Source organism: Bactrocera tryoni, chromosome 2 (genome assembly GCF_016617805.1).
Source record: "Bactrocera tryoni isolate S06 chromosome 2, CSIRO_BtryS06_freeze2, whole genome shotgun sequence".
In the NCBI taxonomy this organism is placed as follows: Eukaryota; Metazoa; Arthropoda; class Insecta; order Diptera; family Tephritidae; genus Bactrocera; species Bactrocera tryoni.
Window position 1 is genome coordinate 9,523,304 of NC_052500.1, and position 22,712 is coordinate 9,546,015.

Consider the following 22,712-nt stretch of genomic DNA (forward strand, 5'->3'; position numbering starts at 1 on the left):
CAGATGCCATTAGAGATATGTCATTTTCTTCCTGCGCTTCAGGTTCGGGGTCTTCCAAATCATCCACAACATTTTCTATAGAGTCGAGTTCCATTGCAGAGGAGCTCATTACCACAACCTCAGCTTCCCTCTCCGTAGCAAAAATGTCCGCTAACTGTTTGTAATGCGGACAACTTTTAAGCACTTTATCTGTAATAAAGCAAATCAATTTAATTCCAAAGTTGATATTAAAATATATATAAAATCTACCCATCACAGTCCGCTCCACAACGCCATCCTCTATTCCAGCGCCCGTGGAATTTAGCCAGTGGTCTGCCGATTTCATTTGGCTTTTTAAATAGCGAATCTTACATTTTAAGATGTTCCACGTTGCTTCAATTTTTGTCGCTGCAAGCAACTTACTGTAATAGATTTTCGCTGTTGGTTTCTGAAATTAAAGGAGATGTAATTAAATCAAAATAAATAACTAATGTGTCGAAAACTAACCTCGACGTTTCGGTGATTCTGCATATAGGACAGCACGGCTTTGATTTCGGCTTCCGTCCATTTTTTCACCTCCTTTTCTCGCCGGCGCTTTCGAATTTCTGTAGACACTAAAATTATAGTGTAAATAAATGACAAAAAATGTATATTTGCTTTGTACTTTATCTTTTTACTTACTTTTATGATTATTTTTGTGTTGATTTTTGCAGATTTTTGATTCGTTTTGTTGCTTTTTAATGCTTTTTATTCTGGTTTTAATTTGCTGATTGTAAACAAGAAAATCTAAATGGAAATGCCGTTCGCTTAGTTTTATTTATTTTTTGTGCTGCCATTTAGTAAAATTGCAACGACTTTCTAACACTGGAAATAAGCAAACAACCACATAATCTGTAAACAAGGGTCTAGGTTGGTCAACTTTGGTTATTTTGTCATACCGCATTTTGTTGTTGTTTACTTAACCACATAACCCGATAAACCACCTTATCGTGAAATTAGTGGTGAAGTTTGATTTTCTAATCTTCGACAAATACTTTTCTTTTGAAATTTTCAACAGATTAGTTGGCAACGCCGATTTTATCTGCATATTTCCGATTTCCAAGTTTTTCATCTTTTTCGATGTAAACAAACGAAACAATAACAAATTTTACGCATTTGTGCTTCGTGCATGTACTGAAAAAACAAACACGATTCAACAACTAAAGTTCGCGATTACATGAGGCAACTTTAGTTGCTAATTCTCGGGCGATTCTCTTTTGCTGTCGCCCATTACCTTCACACGAGCAACTTGTGTTGCGCAACTCTGCTCGAGTTTTTTTCTCATTCTCTTTCACTTTATTTTAACCCATTGTCTACTCTTTACTTTAACCCATTGTCGTTTCTTTTTCCTTATAGGTATTTGGGCCACTCTATCACATATATTAATCAGCTCTGTCAATTAAGAAATACATTTTATTTATTAAAACAAAGATATATCACCCTTTTTACTATCGTCTGAATCAATTTGTATGGCTTCCTCCATACATTTCACAATATCTTTAATTAATTCGATTTTTTCGTCATACTCCATTTTCTAAAATATTTATATTATATTATGTATATTTGTATACATATTTGCAAATTACTTACCAAAAGATGAAATTAAATTTTTTAAATACATTCAAAATATTAATTTCAAAAAAATATACGCAAATGCAACTATGTACTACGAAAGAAATAACACGAATGCCGAAAAACGTCGCAGCGAACTGTTACGAATAAGAACACAAAGCGAGTTGCTGAACACTGGAAACCGGCGCGATTCTCCTCTCCTCGTCGCCCCCTCCCCTATAAACTAAGAGTTGCCGCAACAAAAGTTGCCGTGTGTAATAAGGCTCTAAACGAATTTAACTAATAAAACGACGCAAATTTCACAGACAGCAAAAAAAAAAAAACATAAAAGCAATTGTATAAGAAACCTGTTTTCACGTTAAAGGTGATGTTGTTAGTCAGCTCCACTAAATCGGATATGCTCTATGCACTCAGTAGTTTAGTTTGATTGACAGTAACAACAAGAAGATCTAACTAAGCTGAACGATGGTGAGAGCCTAGAAGCAGATTGCTTACTTGCAGGCATTTTAAAGTGAAAAATTCAACTATACGCAGTGCAATTCTTTTGAGAAAGCATAAAGAACAGCTGGCGGTGAAGTCAGCAGCAGGGAATTTGTTATATGCAACAGCTGGTCAAGGAAACCGGCTTTTTATGCACGATAACCTTGGCGAATTGACATTCACCTGTATGGATCGAGTACCGTCTTAAATAAACAATGCTTTGCTGCAACTACAATTTAAAGCAATAGTAAAAGCTGGCGTGGCAAACAACTAGCGGCAATTTTTTCGAATGTACTTAAATAGGAAAGTTATATAAAAAGAGCTGTGAAAAATGTATCTCAATTATCTTATAATACTCAAGCTTCTAAGTCAACTCACATATACGTGTGTAAATGCCGAGTTTACACCGGGATCTATGCAGCATACACCAATACCTTTGCCAAATTTACCAGCAGAGCATTTAATACGCTACCTTAATACCTTCCCGCAAGTACGTGAACATTGTGTAAAAAATGAAGATTGTCTACGCATAATCCGTAGCAACGCCTCCACGAATAGCTTAAATGACGAATTAATACCCACATTGGACACCTTAACCGCGTGTTGGGGTCATGAACTCGATTGTGATGCGAATAAACGTTTTCAGACGCCCACTTGTCCGGGCGAACACCACGGTTGGGTGCAAAGCAAAACTGCACAAGTGAATACATTTTACAATCAAGCCGATTTTGGTTATATACAAAATCAAATTAACGAATTGTCACTTATATGTGAGCCACATTACATCACAGATTCCTCGCTAGAATGTAGCAAGTATCTGCGCTTTTGCCGCGGACGCAATTTGCTCTTTGACTTTCGCGACCTAGCGCAACGAAAGGAATTAATACGATATCATATGGATGTACTGAAACCACACCAGTTGTTAGGACATTGCCAGTTCAATCGTACACGTTTAGAGGCCGAATTGGACCACATGGGTGCACTGCAGTCTTGGGCGCCAGAATTACGAAATTTTGATGAACTACCCACATCACTAATGACAAGTGGTGCGTGTGATTTAGTCATTGATACGCCCACGTTTATTCTGAAAATCGATGCTACTTATAATATGTATCATCATTTCTGCGATTTTTTCAATTTATACGCATCGCTTTTCGTGAATCAATCACACCCGCTAGCGTTTCATACAGATTCTCGCATTTTGATTTGGGAAACATATCCCTACGATTCGCCATTTGCTGAGACATTTAAGGCATTTTCGGACAATCCAATATGGACATTAAATGATTTTAAAGGAAAACGTGTATGTTTTCGGAATGTGGTGTTGCCTCTTTTACCACGTATGATATTTGGCTTGTTTTATAACACGCCGCTGGTAAGTTGATGATATTTGCGAAATTTTACTCCTTTTATTTACTGTAACTGGCATAAATTCTTTCAGATTCATGGCTGTCAAGGTAGCGGTCTGTTTCGTGCCTTCTCCGAATTCATTTTACATCGCTTACAAATACCTTTCCGTCCACCTAGACCACAAACTAAACTACGTATTACATTCTTATCACGTCGCACAAAGTATAGACAAGTTTTAAATGAGGATCAGTTGCTTGAAGAAATCGGTGCGAACAGCAGCTATCACGTGCAACGTATTTCGTTTGAAAGGTTTTTTAAACAATATTTATTAAGGCATTATCTAATTATGCATTTATATTTTCAGGGGTCTCTCCTTCAGTCAGCAATTGGCTATAACGCGGAACACAGATGTACTTATAGGCATGCATGGTGCAGGACTAACCCACCTGCTTTTCTTGCCGAATTGGGCTACAATTTTCGAGCTGTATAATTGTGAAGACCCTAATTGTTATAAAGATTTGGCGCGTCTGCGTGGCGTTAATTATATTACATGGGAACGTGAAGAGCTACTCTATCCGCAAGATGAAGGTCATCATCCGCAGGGGGGAGCCCATGCAAAATTCACAAATTATCGTTTTGATACAAAAGAATTCACACGACTTGTGACAAAAGCCGCCGATCTAGTATATACACATAATGAGTACCAGAAATTTCAAACGCAGCAAAATAACAACCATCCAACCACTCATAGTGCGGGCGAACAGATTTTACAGCCAAAAGAAGAGCTGTAGAGGTCTATATATGCAGTATTTTCGAAGTTAAGTAATTGTGATTTTGAATAAAATTTAAGTGGTAAAATAATATAAATTTTTTTATATTATTTTGTAATTTACCTTTTTAAACTAAAATTTTTATCTGACTCATCATCATTATAATAAATTTTTTTTTTTAATTTATTATAGTAAAGGTAACACTATTTTTGTTTTTACAATTTGGTAGTTGCTTTTTTTACACATTGTGTTTTCATATTTAAATTCTGTAAGCAGTGAGAAAAGCAAGACATAAATATAATGTGTGAGAGAAAATATGATGTTACAGTTAGTTATCACCGTATGATTGGAAGCGGATTGAAAAACTAAGCAGAAATCATGGACTTTGGGGATGATGATGAAATTATAGTTCCAATATGGAATGTAGAAGCCGAAGTTCTTCCGTTTGAGGACTACGATTCACCCGCGCCAAAAATAACTGTAACACACGCTGAATCTTGGGAAATACTATACCACGTGTGGTTTATATTAGAGTCCCTGCTGGCCGTTATATTTTTCTTTGCGATTACGCGCGTCTTTGGTCAGAAAACGCCGCATATAATTCACCCCGATTCCATTAAGCGATACCTCTACGAATTCCTATTTATTCTTGCGCCTACAGTGTTATTTGTAATTGTGCTACATCATTATGTTTATGCTGTAATTATCGTGTTCGCTATTTCTGTAATATACGCATTGTTTATGATTTATAAAACCAATGCACAACAACGCTGGTACATTACGGGTGGTCGCCGACCCTTCATTTTGACATTAAATCGTGCAACAATCTACTTGATAACAGCGCTTTGTATATTAGCCGAGGATTTTCAATGTTTTCCAAAATATTTTCAAATGTCGCATGGCCATAGTATTGGCTTAAAAGATGCGCTAGCGGGATTTTATGTTTTTACAATGGCGACCGTTGAGCGAAATAAGAATAAAATATATGGAGTTAGACGCACTTTAACGGCGCTAGTGCTTTTGTGGTTAGGCGAGTATGTCGGTTCAAAATATATTATATATAGCCATGATGAAAATGTATATGGCGAGCATTGGAATATATTCGTTACGTTGGCACTGACAAAATGTATCGGCACTTTTTACTGTTCTGTGTTTAAGTCACGCACTAAACAGCTCTATGTCGGAGGGGGTAAGTTTAGAAAATTGTGTGATTTAATATACATTTGTATTTAAAATAATCTAACAAAATATGTACTATTAAAATATTTACTTTGCAGTGCTTTTGATTCTACATCAGTGTGCTCTACGAGTTTTCTCCGATAATGTTGTTTTGGATTCAGATTATGTACGTGACAATCTATTCAGTCAGAACCGTGAAGGCTTGCTATCACTTCCTGGTTTTGTAGCACTTTACTTTATATCCGTTTACATTGGTCGCTGTCTTCGTGTACAAGATATAATTTTATCCTACTATGACGTTATACACAAAGTAAAAGTAATTGGCTTAACTTGTGTGACACTTTGGATATTGGTGTTTAGCTGTGCCTTCACAATATCCATTTCACATATTACCTGTAATGCTGGATATGTCTTATGGATTTTAGCAATGACACTAACTATGACCTTTGTATCCATTGTTGTTTTTCATTTAGTTATAAATACATTGTGGTTTTTAGATAAAAACGATACTTATTATGAGATATATTATGGAACAGTATTGAAGACTTCGGATATACCACGTTATAGAGACCTTTTGCCTATGATTGTAGAGGCAATAAATAAGAATGGATTTTTATTTTTCGTGTTAACTATTTTAAGCGCACGCCTCAATGTTATTGTTAATCCCATGATACTGGATGGTAGATTTGCTTTCTTTATGTTATTCAATTCTTTGCTTTTTGCAACTGGTATAGTTTCCTTATTACATCATTTTAAATTACGTATATCTATATAATTGTTAATTTTTGTATAATTTGGAAGCATGTAAAATGTTAGCTCCACTATATCGGATATTAAATCAAAATATTTCATTTCCTCGTAGGAAAAGATAAATATTTTGATGTTAGTATACAAAGCAATTGTAAAAATTTTGCATATTTTATTAATTTGGTTTATCCTAAAGTTAAACTGAATAATGTAAAATATTTGCTATAAAGACAAAATTGTTAAAATTATATTAGTCTTAGGATTAATTATTTTTTTAACAGAATTTTGTTAGTAACTTACATTTTTTGCACAGTTGAGTGGTTTTCTAGCATTTTGCATACTTTCAGAATGACATATTTGCACTATTTTATACACAATAACTGGAACATTTCCAAAATGCTTAACTTTGTTCAAAATTTTAATAAAACTAAATGACACTTTTAATTTGATGTATGACTTCTCACAAGTATGAAAGTATGTATATATGAATGCATATATGTAAGTATGTATGGTTTGACTTTGCAATGTGCATTTCAGAAAAACTTAAACAAGAAAAAACTTCGGTTGCACCGAATCTATAATACCCTTCACAAATACAAAAGAATCAATTTCAAACTTGATTTTGAAAGTATGCATGTATATCGTTAAATAAAAAGGTTCCATCAAGGACACAATTTCTATAGGTTAGTTTGTATGGCAGCTGTAGTGGTCCGATCTGCATAATTTCTTTGGAGTTTGTGTAGTAAGTAAAGATCAAGGCAAAATAAACAAGTGATTTAAAAGTGAAAAATAAAAATTGAAATAAATTCATAAATTTGATAGAAAACGGAATTCTGTTAATTTAAATTTTTGGTATTCCCGATAATCACAGTCACATAAGAGTCCTACGTGTCTGGCAATACCTGAGCAGTGTTGTTAAACGATGCTCCCTCGGTGCCTAATTATTGAAACAAAAGTGAGGTATGCGAACTGGTTTACGTATTTGGCTACTTATACTTAATTATTATAGGTCAATATTAACATGTTCATCATTTTTACAATCATTTCTCACTGTTTAATACAACTAGCAAGCAAATTGAAGAAATACATATGAATATAACATTTTTACAAATGCAAAGATAATTTTACCACGATACTGTGAAAATCACCACAAACCGTGCTGTATTATCAGCGAATTATTTTGTTGCACACTGCTCATCAGCTGTATTTATTTACATTTAGGAAATGGGATTCGTTTTAGCCGTTGGACTGGTCAACTCGTTGCTGCAAATTTATTGTTTAATATCATCAACTTTAATAAAACATGTAAATACGAATTGTTTGTATACAGTTCTACGATAACAACAAAATTGTTCGTGTGAAAAGCTATCGAAGTAAACTAACAGTTTATTATCACTTAACAAAATGGCACGAATTGAAAGAGCAGGCAGTGAGTTCTGTGCTATTGGCGCACCAGAACCACAGTGCCTCTGTTCGAAGAAACAACAATTTTTGAATATGATACAAAACGACGTCAATATAGATTCAATATTAATTAAACAACTCACTGGAAAATATGAAATACCATATTGGGAAACATTTTACCATGTATTATTCATTCTATGTACGATTATGCCGGTTGTATTTTTCTTTGCGATTGCGCGCATTGCCTGCCAACAGTTGGAAAAGAAAACGCCTGTCGGTTTTTTCGGGAAGTTTATAATCGAATTCGTAATAATTGTTATACCCACAGTGTTGTTTGTAAATGTGCTAAATAGTTATGTTGGTTATGTGCTCATAGTTTTCGGTCTTTATGTTTTGGTGACATTATATCACAATTATAAAACAAAAACACTTAAAAATCAGTGTTACAATTTGGGCGGTAGCAGATCATATGTTTTGACTTTAGTTCGTGCAATTATAAATTTGCTTACAGCGCTTTGTATACTGGCAGTTGATTTTACGTGCTTTCCGAAAGATTTTCGAAAAACACGACGTTATGGTGCTGGACTTATGGACGTTGGCATTGGATTATTTGTTTTCGCAATGGGCGCCGTATCGCGACCACCAAAGAAACCTGCAGACTTTCAACGTGTTATGTACATTGTATTGCCGTTACTCTTTTTGGGTCTTTCGCGTACTCTAATTATATTACATATAAATTATAATCAAGATGTACATGAATATGGACAACACTTGAACGCTTTCTTTACATTGGGGCTCACTAAGTTATTGGGTTCCTCACTTAGTGGGCTTGTAAAGAGCGGTTCGGCACATATCGCCACTGGTGCGGGTAAGCAATACATTAGCAAAAATTTTGTAATATAAACTAAAAAAAAAAATTATTTGTATATTATAGTAATCGCAGTCATACACGAATATAGTCTTCAGTTTTACATATCACAATTTGTTATGGACGGTCATATCCCCCGAGATGCTTTTGTACCAGCGAATCGTGAAGGAATTTTCTCACTGCCCGGTTTCGTTGTTATATATTTGATATCAATTGTGATTGGTAAAGCTCTACGTGTTAGCGACGGTCTTGTGAGCTATAAAGTACTGCTAAATAAATTACGAGCATTTGGCTTAGCGAGCATTGGACTTTGGCTGATTGTAATTAGCTGTATATTTACAATTTCAATTGCGCGTGTCACCTGCAATTTAGGCTATATAGTGTGGATTTTAGCCATAGCGCTAACTATGATTTTTATTTCCATGATAGTATTTCATTTGGTTTTAAATATAAGTTGGTCAACTAGGGACAGTAAGACAACAGACGAGACTTATACATCAACGGCGCCATTACTAGACACTGCATTAACTCCGAGTGCAAATGTACTACCCACGCTAGTGGAAGCAGTAAATAAAAACGGTCTAACGTTTTTCCTATTAGCCAATGTGCTTACGGGTTTTGTAAATATGTTTTTAGAGCCAAGTGAACGATATGATAACGAAAGTATTTTTATATTAACCATTTATTTGCTGATATCGATCGGATTCGTTCAACTACTATATCGTTTTAATATTCGATTAGCATAATAATTTACATATCGTGCACAAACAAGAAGAACTCTTTAAGTATATAAAATAAAATTGTGTTATATTAACATGTAAATAAATATGTGTGTGGATTTTATCTACGTTATATCTGTGAACAAAGTTGTGGCTGTATTTATATCTATTGTAAAAATAATTGTATATATTGTATTTAGTGACAGAAAATAACAATATTGAAAAGCTAATCTTCTAAATTAATAAAGTTGTAAAACGAACTGTGCTCAATTAATCCTAAGCTGCGTAGTAATTTTTATTTCTGCTGCTTAAGAATACTTTTTCACTTCGCTCCAGTTTGAATTAGCTAGGAATGTGAGATATATTCACAAGAGCTGTATATAAAAGCTGGATTACTTCAGTATTGGAAAATCTAAATAAGCATGAATTTTAAATTTGAAGAGAAACGGGTGGAGCTTTTTGGGCCGATAGTAATGGGTTTCTCTGTCCTCATGATGTTATTTTGTTTAATTTAACACTTCGTGGTAACGGTATTTATAGATTACAAGTTTATTGCCAACCTTTCAGTAATCCGCATATATAACTTTTTTAATCTACCCTAGCCTACGGTCACATAGTTTGTTTTTGAAAGTTAATGTAATGCATTAAGACAAAATCCACGCAATACCCTCAGTGTACTTCAACACACCGATTATAACGATACCAGCCAATAGTTTAGTGATAGGGCGATAAGAGAAAATTAGCACGTTATTTGCTTATCACCGTCAATGAAACACAATTGTATTGTAGTTTTAGGAACTTTACCTAAATATAGAGATAATTGAAACAAAAAAAATTAACTTCGGCTGCACTGAAGCTATAATACTTCTTAGGCGCATTCTTATAGCATAAAAGAGTATAAAAGGAATTTAATACTGATTTTTGTCGGTCAGTTTAAAAAGCAGCTATATGCTATAGTGATCTGATCCGATCTGAACGATTTATTAGAAGATTGTAGCGCTGGCTTGAACAATATACAAGTATCTCTGCCAAATTTTCTGAAGATATCTTGTCAAATAAAAAAGTTTTCCATACAAGGACTTAATTTTTATCGGTCAGTTTGTATGGCAGCTACATGCTATAGTTATCCGATCTGAATTATTTCTGCGAAGATTGTAGCGCTGGCTTGAACAATATACAGGTATCTCTGACAAATGTCCTGAAGATATATTGTCAAATAAAAAAGTTTCCCATACAAGGACTTAATTTTTGTCGGTCAGTTTGTATGACAGCCATATGCTATAGTTATCCGATCTGAACGATTTCTTAGAAGATTGTAGTGCAGTCGTGAACAATAATTTCTGTCAAATTTCCTGGAGATATCTTGTAAAATAAAAAAGTTTTCCATACAAGGACTTAATTTTTGTCGGTCAGTTTGTATGACAGCCATATGCTATAGTTATCCGATCTGAACGATTTCTGAGAAAATTGTAGCGCTGGCTTGGACAAAAATCTCTGCGAAATTTCCTGAAGACATCTTGTCAAATATAAAAGTTTTCCATACAAGGACTTAATTTTTATCGGTCAGTATGAACGACAACTATATTCTATAGTGATCCGATCCAAACGATTTTTTAGGAGGCTATAGCGCTGGCTTGTACAATAATATGTATGTACCCATTTTCATGGAGATAATTTCTCAAATAAAAAAGTTTTCCATACAAAGACTTTATTTTGAGAGATCAGTTTTTACGGCAGCTATAAGCTTTAGAGGTCCGATATTCGAGATTCCGACAAATGTGCAGCTTCTTGCAGAAAAAAAGGATGTGTACAAAATTTCAGATAGACATCTCAAAAACCAAGGGAGTAGTTTGAGTATATACAGATGAACATGGGTAAATTGACTAACTACTTTATAGGATCTTCAACGTTTCCTTCTGGGTATTTCATACGTTCTGTCAATTTTGTATAATTTATATATGTACATCCCAACTCTGGAAAGAAGAAGAAGACAACTCAAGAACAACTTCCTAATCTCATCGCGGGTATTCACTAAATACATTTGTATAAATAATTGAACTTTCATCATTTATTACTACCGAAACTTATCCGAGACAAGTACTCGCAAAGGCAACACACAAAACAGGACATAATTTAAGATACCGAACGAGAAGCTTATAGGAAAGAACATACATATACGACGCAGAATTTATTTCGGATAGAAAACAGTGCTCAATTGGAGCGTTCATTCCATGCTTTTTTGATCTTCCAACGCTGATCACCCAACACCACTTGCAGTGCATCCATATAATCACATTCCCGAAATGGGATCTCATGCACCACACGTCCAAAACTGTCCGATATATAGAGCGTATGTTCATCGTCCACTTTGGAGTTGTAAGAAGCGTCTTCAGTGTTTGCTTTCTCAAATACTTTGGGATCCCTTAGCGGTATGGCTTGTTGTCTCATTATACTGCCCTCACAGCGGTAACGCGTTTGATGTGGCTTTTGCTGTGTCTTCAGTTGTTCCTGCTGATGGCGTTGTTTTTGCGCTTTATTATAATTTTGTTGCAACTCCATTTGCAATTGTTTCGTACGTTGGCTTTGATGTTGCTTTTGTGTTCTGAGACGTTGTTCGTGCTGTTCATCGGGGTCTTCGTCGACTGCCGTGGTTGAGGAGTTCGAACGGAAGTTGGAACGTATTGGCATGCATGAGCGCAGCTGCGCCGGTTCCGAGTCTAAAAATTGTTCGAAAAAGCGGCTGCGGGTGGTGAAATTGCCCGTTGCTGAAAAGGCGGACGATGTGGACTTTTCCGGACGGCAACGCATAAATTCGATGTGCTCTTTGATGTTGGCGACCTCAAGTAATTTAATTTTCCTCTCGGTACGGTATATTTTTGACATGCGATACAACAACAATACTACATACAAATTTAACACAAAGATGATGGTCCAGAAGATTTGCGTTAAATTTTGAAGATTCAATTCTATTAACATTATTTTTTATCTAATTTTTTTTTTTAACAAATTACTTTATATTTGGCATTTACTACTAATGTGAAAAGCAAGGTCTACGTTGCCAAGCGAAGAAATCTCGGTTTAATATTGATTATTGAAAGTTTATATATTGAAAGCATTTCCGTCTCTTTATTTTGTCATTGCTTGTTTAAATATTTGGTAGCATGGTGTTGCCAGCCAGGAGCTTTTTCGGAAATACCACCGTCGTTTAATCTGTAAAATTTGTTTTAATTACGAAAGTTATAAAAGCTTTTGGATTTGCAGCATGCGCTTCCGCCAAAAGTCTAAAAAGTTTTACAAGTAAGCTTTTCCCCGAAAGCTTTTTAGAGCAGGTGACCTTACGACATTTTCTGTAACTGTTAATTTCTCTTACAGTGACACTCACGGTTAAATGATGCCAAACACCAATGAAGGACTATTAAATATGTCAAAAAGTTCGTCGTTCAAGGCTTTTAGCATAACGGTATAGAAATTTATAGCTTTAACAAATAGTACTGATCAAAATAAAAATTTCCGCTGAACACCGAATGAATATTTGGAACTGCCGGGGGTTTGGATTTAAATACGGTTCGTTTTTGTTATATAAATTACACAACCGGGAGGACCGCATGACCTCCTGGGATAAGTGAGCAGAAATAATAAGAATTTGGACAAATACTTAATTTTGCCATAAATACTAAGAACACAGAAAATTAAGGAAACGGAATTGGATATATCGACCAGATCAATGTCAAGACTTATTTGAGATGATCTCCACATGAAAGCCTGCCGGTCGGTCGGTCAGTCGGTTAACTGGTCACCTTCTGACAACGCGTTTGAAGCAAATTAGATTCAACATCTCCAAGCGACTTCTTAAGTGGCACAATCTCAACGGCCTTAAAATTATCCTTTTTACAGATGAAAACCTTTTTCAGTAAGTTTTTAATAAACAAAACTGAAAAAATCTTCCGAAAATGCAAAAAATGTTATTCCAAGGGTTATGGTTATGGTTTCCTCTGTGAAAAAGGCGTTAAAACTGGGGCAAAAGAGTAACAGTAAGATGTTTTGGAAAGCATGATAAAACATATAAGCAATACTCTCTTCAATGGAGAGCAATGGATCATCTAGCAAGATTTTGCTTCAGCACACAAGTTAAAACCCATCCAGCATTGGCTTGAAACCAATATTCCTGAGTCCATAGCTACAGAAGATTTTCCGGCTGGGAGTCCAGATTTGAATCTATTGATCTGCAGTTTGTGGTCAGTGTTGAAGATCATGGCCTCACGAATATCCCACAGATATTTGGGGAGTTTCAAAAAATCGTTGTTTCGAGAGTATTTACTGTAGTTATATCGGGTGATTTTTTAAGAGCTTGATAACTTTTTTTTAAAAAAAACGCATAAAATTTGCAAAATCTCATCGGTTCTTTATTTGAAACGTTAGATTGGTTCATGACATTTACTTTTTGAAGATAATTTCATTTAAATGTTGACCGCGGCTGCGTCTTAGGTGGTCCATTCGGAAAGTCCAATTTTGGGCAACTTTTTCGAGCATTTCGGCCGGAATAGCCCGAATTTCTTCGGAAATGTTGTCTTCCAAAGCTGGAATAGTTGCTGGCTTATTTCTGTAGACTTTAGACTTGACGTAGCCCCACAAAAAATAGTCTAAAGGCGTTAAATCGCATGATCTTGTTGGCCAACTTACGGGTCCATTTCTTGAGATGAATGTTCTCCGAAGTTTCCCTCAAAATGGCCATAGAATCGCGAGCGCCATCTTGTTGAAACCACATGTCAACCAAGTTCAGTTCTTCCATTTTTGGCAACAAAAAGTTTGTTAGCATCGAACGATAGCGATCGCCATTCACCGTAACGTTGCGTCCAACAGCATCTTTGAAAAAATGGCGCTACATGCCACACAGCTCGCGATTCTATGTGCCATTTTGAGGAAAACTTCGGAGAACAATTCATCTCAAGAAATGGACCCGTAAGTTGGCCACCAAGATCATGCGATTTAACGCCTTTAGACTATTTTTTGTGGGGCTACGTCAAGTCTAAAGTCTACAGAAATAAGCCAGCAACTATTCCAGCTTTGGAAGACAACATTTCCGAAGAAATTCGGGCTATTCCGGCCGAAATGCTCGAAAAAGTTGCCCAAAATTGGACTTTCCGAATGGACCACCTAAGACGCAGCCGCGGTCACATTTAAATGAAATTATCTTCAAAAAGTAAATGTCATGAACCAATCTAACGTTTCAAATAAAGAACCGATGAGATTTTGCAAATTTTATGCGTTTTTTTTTAAAAAAAAGTTATCAAGCTCGTAAAAAATCACCCGATAGAAGCAAGCTTTGGAAAAAACATAGAGAGAATTTCGGCCATAGTAGATCTGCTCAGAGTCAGCGAACAAGTTTTGGAAGTTTTTTTTTTTAACATCAATGAAACGATAGGAAGTTAAAAATTACTTATAGTAGATACAAGACTCAAATTCGTTAGTGAAATCATTCAATACCACTTATCAGAAGAGAACACACGAGACTTTAGGACACTCCGAAACCACATTCACTTTGCACCCAACAATCGTTTTCATTGTTAACCATAATCGGTTTTCTAATAAAACAGCAAATCATCCGTGTTCTTTTCGACCAGTTTTGATGTTTTCTCTAAACTCGTTTGCTGTCAAACGTCACATTCCTTTTGGGATACAAAATTTCGTCAAAATTCTTTTCACAACATATATTAAAATATGTTAAGATCTTCCAAAATTTTTAACTGCATATAAGAACGGAACCGCAATCACCACTACTCAGCTGAGACCATCTGAACGGACACAAATATTTTAATAGTCAAAATTTTTTTAAGTATTGTCGTCGTGACACAGTTTTATTTAAGCGCTATATGGCTCAAGCGAACCTTGAGAATCTTTGCACAGCTTTATGTGCGACAGAAGACCCGGTGCCTGCCTATCCACTGATAGCGCGCACATTAAAAAAGAATTCACCGCCAGCCTGCGACGCCTTCGGACCATTTCCAGATGAGACTATTGTGTCGGGTATCGATCGTGCGCTCTATCTTATGGGCGCACGACGCGTACAGGAGTTTCTGCACCTGCCCACACCATCGCTGGACTCGAGCAATAGCGATATTTCGCTTACCGTGTCGCAAGTGTCTTGCCCGAACTCACATAGACCGTGTCGTAAATGTAGTACGGTCATAACGTCTGGTAAGTTTTGCGATTTAAGTAAGATTTTGATACTCAGTGATCTTATTTTAACTCGCTCACAGATACCAAGGACAAAAATAAATTACCGAGTTGCTTGAAAGTTACCAAAACCTGCACTTGCCCCAAATGCCGGGCCAGCACTGCACAAACGATGACTTTCTCTAAAAAGCCCTGTTGTTGTTGTGGCAGCTCGTCGGCACGCTCTTCGAAAAGTAGCTTAGCTTCGCATGTACAAATCTTTGAACCACCCAAATCAATGAATCCGCTGAAACGTTCATTTTCGATGTGCTCACTGGCCTGCCGAAAGTTAAAACAAATGTTGACCTTTCCATCAAGCGACGGCCAGAAGGCAAAATGGTTGTGGGCACGCCTACATTCCACAGATAATGGCTGTCAAGTCTATGAGATATTCAAAAACTCCAATGTGTGCACACATCCGTCGGAGTTTGAGAAGCAACGGATGCCACAAGTCATCTTCGTCGTGCTACAAAATGGCGCTATAATGCCATTCGAAATTTTGCCCTCCCACTAAGGAAGCAAGCGAAAAGGGTGCGAGAGACCCGGTGGATTTTATATCTCCACTATATATGTAGTATTTCGGTATTTATAACTACTTTTCATTATGTTAAAAACTAAAAACTAAAAATATATACAAATAATGTACTTGTATTTTTAAGAAAATTAAACGTGTAGTTTGTGGCTTTCGAGAGCTTAAGTATGAGATCATATGAGTATTTCTGCGAAGATTGAAGAACAGACTAACGAACGTAAGGTATTTTTACAATTATTTAGGATTTAGGACTCATGAAACTTCAACACAATTTCATGCTAAAATTTTGCCTTGCTCAAGTTCGAGATCGTTTCCTCAATCGATATTCAAGCCTTGCAACCAGCTGATATCTGAGTAATACCTTAATATATATAAAACGACATTTCAAGCTCCTTACGTACAGCTGTAAACGAAACCACTAGTTTTCGGAAATGGCAAGGAAAAGATGCGACCAGGAGAGCCATGTCACTGTGGAGAGAAAACAGACTGTCTATGTATGTACCTCGCAACATTATTATCGACCACAACACATGCGGGATAGGATAGATACCGGGAGTTGAAGAGGAAAGCGAGACGCATTTTCTGCAAAAGAGATGCCGAAATGCGTGAGCTCGAAAATTCTACGAAAAGATGCGGGGACTAACAGAAGCTTTAAGACCGGAGCATACTCTGGTAGAACACCCCAAGGAGATCTACTGACAGATGTCCAGAGCATACTAAAATTATGGAGGGAACATTTCTCCAGACGTATGCAGTATGCTTTTATACCAGGAGATGGTGAATCCGATTCGATAAGCCTCCTCAACTTCGCATGTAGGGTTCTATCGAGCGTCTTGTTTGAAAGATTAAAGTCTACCGTCAACAAACTGATTGGGCCTTATCAGTGTGGCTTTAGGCCTGAAAAATCTACAACTGACCAGATATTCACTATGCGCCAAATCTTGGAAAAGACCCTCGAAAAGAGGATCAATACACACCACCTCTTCGTCGATTTCAAAGTTGCTTTTGACCGCACAAAAAGGAGCTGCCTTCAGACAAGTCGACTTCTTCTGGAGAATCTCCTCTTTTCGCTCATACCAATTTTGTTCCCGAATTCAGGTGATGCTATTCTAAAATTTTGAGATTTCGGTATTACCTAACCTAAAAATAAAAGTAATGAGTAAAAAAAAATCTCGAAATTCTTCAACTAATAATGTAGCCTTTTTAAGATTATAAATAAAGGTTTAAACAAAGTTAAGTTGACTACAGCTTCCTAATCGTTTCTTATAGCCCACAACCTACTATTCTACTACTTTTATCCGGCAGCAACCCAAAATAATCACTTGTGCGCAAGCGTTTCCCTTCAAGCAGTCAGTCGATAAATAAAAATTCTAAACTATAGAAGACATGGGAAAGGTTTTCAATGATCAAATTATAAAAATTTTATGTGCAAAAAATTTCAATAAAGTACAAAATGAAGTTGGCGAACCGAATTTGAAAGAGCATTGTTCGTGTGTGCGACGTGGCGAGAGTTACGTCGTCTTTCTGGATCGTGATCATCGCAAACAATTGCAACAACAAATGGGTGGTAAGGATTTCAAATTGGCTGCAACGGAGCAATCACTTTGCAAGCTCGGCCCAACACCGGCCAGCATGGATATGAATGTGGCGGCGAATGGTGGCGATGAGAATTGGTTGAAACGAACGCTCAGCCTGAAGCGTGCCGGTAGCAATACGGGCAGTCTGAAAACGCAAATTTGTGAGAGCATAAGCGCGTTGCTGCCGAAACGTGTGGTGGATATGTTGACGCCGCGTATGCGCAGCAATGAAAATGAGCGCATAACGCCTTCGGTGTTTGGGCCGTTTCTCGATGAGCCGGTGTGCGGATTTATCGATCGTTTGTTCTATTGTATTTGTATGATGTTCGGCATGGAAATGGAGGCGCAGGAGCCCTGTGTGGATGTGCTGGCATGAGATGGATAATTGTATATTAAAGTTTGTGCCGTCGACACTGTGGAATTATTGATTGCATGGCTTGTAACATTACGAAATTGTGTGAATTTTTTTCGAAATAAATTTTCATATAGAAAATCACTGTGATTTTATTGCAGAGAAAAAGTTGTGTTAGAAATAATAAGGTCCAAGAAGTTCAAAATTACTTTAAGTCCACTTCTTCCATACTTTCTTCTACAATTTCTCTCGCCTCCCCGCTTTCACCTGTTTGGGATACTTCGGTGCAGATAAGATTTCTATTAAGGAAATGACAAAAATTACTGCTATTGTCCTGTCGGATTTGTGCTCTAAGGCAGCACAAACAGCAAAGGTTAAGGTTAAACCAAAAGGAAGCGCAGAGGATATTCAATTTCCCCAGCGAGGCAGCGTGTGGCGGCTTAGAGCGTTCAGTGGCGTGGGCAGACGGCGCATAGTCTATTGAATGAAGATGTGTAGGCGGGGAAAAAAGAAGCGGATTAGGCGTAAATGACCATTGAAGACGTTTAATTCACACTTTTGTCGCATTTTCTCTTCATTTATTTTATTTGATTTTTCTTTCGCTTCTTCTATCTCAAATGTAATCACAGCATACGCCGAGGCAACGAACAATTCAAACAATGGACGCTTTGCTTTAACTAAACTGAACTGCCTTAAACTCCTTGATTGACTTGCTTATGTGGGCGGGGCGGTAGGTAAGAGGTTCCCGTTTGCTGGATTTTATTTATGAAGTCTTAAAATTTGCATCACGAGTGTATAAAAAAACGAATTCCAGAGATGACTTCGCCTTTGTTTTATGTCCTGCAAATGGCTGATGAAATCTGCATTAAAAATCTTCAATTATTTGTCTTCAAATGTCTTTGAATTTCTATGAATTCGGTTTTATGTGTTACTTCCTCTACTCCCTTTAAGTTTGCGTCATCATTATAAATGAGTTGCGTACGGACAATAATTTTATCTGATTTCGTATAAAATGCAATTTCCGTAAATAGTAACCGAAGGCAACAACCATGCAATATGGAAGAATTGTTCGCTGGGAATTATTCGTTTTGTCGAAAGGGTGGTTCAAAAAATTCCAAATTGAATAAATGTGCTATCAAATACGGCGGCGAAAAACTGATAAGGAGCATGCATCAGCTTCTTTGTAAAATATGGTCGGATGAAAGCAACCGACGATTGGAATTTTGGTGTGCTTTGCCCAATCCACAAAATGGGAGACTCCACAATCTGCGCCAACCGTGCTACCGTGCGATATGCATCTTCAACGTCACATATAAGGTTCTATCGACCGTATAGTGTGAAACATTAAAGCCCACCTTCAACAAACTGATTGGACCTTTCAGTGTTGGTTCAGGCCTGGAAAATCAACAATTGACCAGATATTCACCAATCGCCAAATCTTGGAAAAGACCAGTGAAAAGAGGAACGACACACAGCACCTATTTGTCGATTTTAAAGCAGCTTTTGACTGCATGAAAAGGAGCTGCCTTTATGCCGCTGTGTCTGAATTTGGTATCCCATCGGAGCCGTTCGATACCAAACGAGGTTTCAGACAAGGATTGAGAAAATAATTCGAGCTGCAGAGATGAATCGAGAAGGCACAATCCTTTATAAGAGTGTACAGCTTTTGGCGTTCGCCGATTACATTGATATCAAAACTAGAGGAGTCAGGGTTTTATTCCGATTTTTTTCAGAAAGTTGAATGACAAGGCGACGGACTACGTCCCAATTCCCAAGACAGCCGGTTCAACGTTACTGAATTTGACTCGGATTTTAGCCGACCAAGGGCTGTTTCGGCGACCTAACAGTTTTTGGATCGGTGAGTTTTACCTTAACGAACTCCGTCCGATTCCAGTATTCCGCATTTGTCTGGTTAGGGGAATGCTTTATGCTGCTACAGTAACTATGATAACATCTTATTACGAATCCGATTTATCTTTTTCGTTGTTTTTTTCAACTCTCGGTGATTTACAAAACTAAAAACTTAGGGTACCTTAGTGGATAATATTAGTAAGAAGATCGAGACTTTTATCTCTTAAAGTCTTCAGTATTTGAAACGCATACCGGCAAATTAGAGACCCCAGAACGAGGATTGTAGTTTTCAGCAAAAATGGTGTCTAAACCGAGGTACATATATTGAAAATGAGTGTGATTTGGAAACTCTCTCTCTTCGTCGAGCCTTTGGACCTCTAACAGTGAATTGGTTAATATAGTAAAAAAAATCGATTTAGAGCACAGAAATCGCTACAACTTCATAGCCGTTTCTCGTTAGTGAACCTCTAAACCTTTTTCATAAACATACTATACACAGAGGTCTAACATTTCCGTAGAAACCACTTTTCCAATCGCATTTCAGTCCTTACAAGTTTTTCTTCTGGTTTTAAAATAAATTAACAAATTTCGCAGCACTTTTCGGTCCACCCGGGGCACGTAACTCTAAATACACATCAACCAGAATGTACTTGTACAAAAGAAAGAGTGACACACCACCTCAAATGTTGTCGCACTTCTGTACGCACACTACATTACCCTCACTGCTCGGTGGTTTCATGGTGCAGGGCCACCATATCTCCTCACACTCGACAACAAAGGGACGATTTATATTGAGTTAATAGAAAAAGTCACAGATACGTAATCATATTCATTAACTTATTGTCGTGTGTTGGGCGAGCGAATTTATGCCTAACAACTTCTCCTGCTTGTTGTTGTTGCCATTGCTAGCTTTTGGAAACTAAGCAGCAATTTTGTTTAACGGTCTTTACCATCTTTTACGCTTTTGGGGAATGAGTTTGGTAACTTTGTGTTATTGTTGTTGTTTGCTCGTGCTGCTTTTCGTGTGTTTGGTTACGCCCACCTGTTCCCAGCCTTTAGACGACTCAATAAATGAGCTGAAAACGTACGCCGGCACTGCCTGTATGGTAGTCAAGACGTGGGTCGGGGATGGAGCTAGCGAAATGAGGTATTTTTGTTGGACTTTTCACTTTGATGACAGATTATTTTCATTACCACAGTGGCGAGCACACACACATGCACACACAGAGGAGATATTCTTGTATAAATACCTATCAGTAAATCAGCCGTGTGTCTAGCCCCGTCTGCGTGCGTTTGGCCGTTTCTCAGCTGATGGTTGCCCATGATAAGCGGAAATGCCTTTTGTCAGTTGTCGACGCAGCAGCGAAATGCAACCCTGTGCTACCGTTTTTTGTGTTAACATATTACCGTTAATTCTTATTTTGATGTTTTTAGCCATTATGTACTACATGACAATGAACATAATAGTAGCGGACGGACAAATGGGCAACAGCCAGTTACCACAAATAAATATGAATATGAATACCTAGTAATTACCAGCGATCATTTATGTCGTGTACTAGATTTGGAGGGTGACTACGCTGAGCTCGTACCTTTAGTGTCTTGAAAGAGTTTTTCGGGATTAGAAAGTTATTATTAAGCGCGCAACTAAGTTCTAGGTAAAACCGTTCATCTTGTCATGCTTTTCAAGAATCAAGTCGTTTTTCGATGTCTTGTGAGTGGAACTGCTTCTGAGCAAGACTAAGTGCAATCGAACGGAACAAATAGAAATTGAACGGAGTAATATTTTGGGACTATGGCGGGTGGGTAGAAATTCCCATTTAAGCGTTTCCACGTTGCCTTTAACGGCTTTGGCAACGTGAGGCCGAGCCTTATCATGCATGTTATCGTTCCTAGTATTGAGGTCAGAAGGAACCCAAGTTCCTGGTTTCCGAATCATTCTCAGGTCAATGAAATGGCTGAAATTGCTTGCCGGGTGACTCACAATGCTGAAACTAGCTCATCTTTCGTTTGATATGGATCTTCATCGAGCAACGCCTCCAATTCACCGTCTTCGAATGTTTTTAGCCGTGCTTCACGCGGATGGTTCGGTCTTAACTACTCAAGTCAGAAAGGTCGAAGGTGGGTACCGAAGTTAAAGCAATCCTCGAACAACAACTAATCACCTATTTTTTCTGAAAATAGTGAATTTCTGACACCTGTAAGAAAACAAGAGGAATGGGCTCTATGCTCCAACTCTAGCTAAAGGGAATACTATATAGTATACATACATATTTCGAGTTTTTGATTTATGTTGGGATTAATAGTTGAACATTCCCTAGAAGAGTCTTTTTGGCCCGAGCTCAAGAAAATGGATAATGATTTCCTGTAATTTTTTTTTCATCGGCAAATATTGACCTTTATAGAAGATATGCTCCAAATCAGTACTTACTCTCTTTATACGTGGAGATTTGATATTTTTAAGAGAATATCCAGGGGAGAAATTTGTGTAGATAGAGACTACGACCCGACATATTGGCAGCAGTATAAGGAAAGAGTGTTTAACTATTTAAGGAGTTACCAAAAAATTGACCTTCCAGAGGCTAAATAATACCCTGAACGGAAAACAGACCACGAAGTTGCGTTACGCCGAATCTATATTGAATATTTTTTAACTGACCTTCATAAGTAGTCATTGGAGAAAGTAAGTATCTCCAAGCACAGTAGATATTGTAAAGTACCTACTTTAGCAGAATTGGAAAAACTGAAGAGCTTTATTTTTCATGACATAAAGAAATACCGAAACCGCCTTAACTTAAATGAGCACTAATCTTCAAGAAGAGCAAGCTTGGAGTTCTGAAATATTATATATGGGGTTTGGGTAAAAGTGTCAAAACTAATTGAAAGTGAGTAAAATATGATTACTTTCGTGCATTTAAGCAAAATAAAATTTCGGGATCCAGAAATTACAAAACCAATTTTTCGGGATCGATCCTGCACAACTTAGGATACAACAACATTTACATATACTATATAGAAGTGAGTAAAATATAATTAATTTCGTGCATTTAACCAAAATAAAAATTCGGGATCCCGAAATT

At 37.1% G+C, this 22,712-nt stretch overlaps 5 protein-coding genes across 5 annotated transcripts; 4 read left to right on the forward strand and 1 right to left on the reverse strand.

Annotated features, from left to right (window-relative positions):
• Positions 1–1,861: 1,861 nt before the first annotated feature.
• Positions 1,862–4,281, forward strand: LOC120769294 (EGF domain-specific O-linked N-acetylglucosamine transferase). Its single transcript, XM_040096223.1, has 3 exons — positions 1,862–3,445; positions 3,512–3,729; positions 3,785–4,281. Exons 1-3 carry the CDS (start codon positions 2,402–2,404, stop codon positions 4,209–4,211), a joined length of 1,689 nt encoding a protein of 562 aa, XP_039952157.1. The 5' UTR covers positions 1,862–2,401; the 3' UTR covers positions 4,212–4,281.
• A 175-nt stretch (positions 4,282–4,456) lies between these two features.
• LOC120767631 (GPI-anchored wall transfer protein 1-like) lies at positions 4,457–7,035 on the forward strand. The gene is made up of 3 exons (XM_040093791.1): positions 4,457–5,379; positions 5,468–5,685; positions 6,988–7,035. Exons 1-3 carry the CDS (start codon positions 4,569–4,571, stop codon positions 7,033–7,035), a joined length of 1,077 nt encoding a protein of 358 aa, XP_039949725.1. The 5' UTR covers positions 4,457–4,568.
• A 242-nt stretch (positions 7,036–7,277) lies between these two features.
• On the forward strand, positions 7,278–9,387 carry LOC120769192 (phosphatidylinositol-glycan biosynthesis class W protein-like). The gene is made up of 2 exons (XM_040096086.1): positions 7,278–8,388; positions 8,455–9,387. Exons 1-2 carry the CDS (start codon positions 7,521–7,523, stop codon positions 9,132–9,134), a joined length of 1,548 nt encoding a protein of 515 aa, XP_039952020.1. The 5' UTR covers positions 7,278–7,520; the 3' UTR covers positions 9,135–9,387.
• A 1,831-nt stretch (positions 9,388–11,218) lies between these two features.
• On the reverse strand, positions 11,219–12,146 carry LOC120769039. Its single transcript, XM_040095883.1, has one exon. The coding sequence runs from the start codon at positions 12,081–12,083 to the stop codon at positions 11,319–11,321; it is 765 nt and encodes a 254-aa protein (XP_039951817.1). The 5' UTR covers positions 12,084–12,146; the 3' UTR covers positions 11,219–11,318.
• Positions 12,147–14,793: 2,647 nt separating this feature from the next.
• LOC120769135 lies at positions 14,794–15,860 on the forward strand. Its single transcript, XM_040096007.1, has 2 exons — positions 14,794–15,302; positions 15,365–15,860. The coding sequence occupies exons 1-2, from the start codon at positions 14,978–14,980 to the stop codon at positions 15,832–15,834; spliced, it is 795 nt and encodes a 264-aa protein (XP_039951941.1). The 5' UTR covers positions 14,794–14,977; the 3' UTR covers positions 15,835–15,860.
• The last annotated feature ends 6,852 nt before the right edge of the window (positions 15,861–22,712 follow it).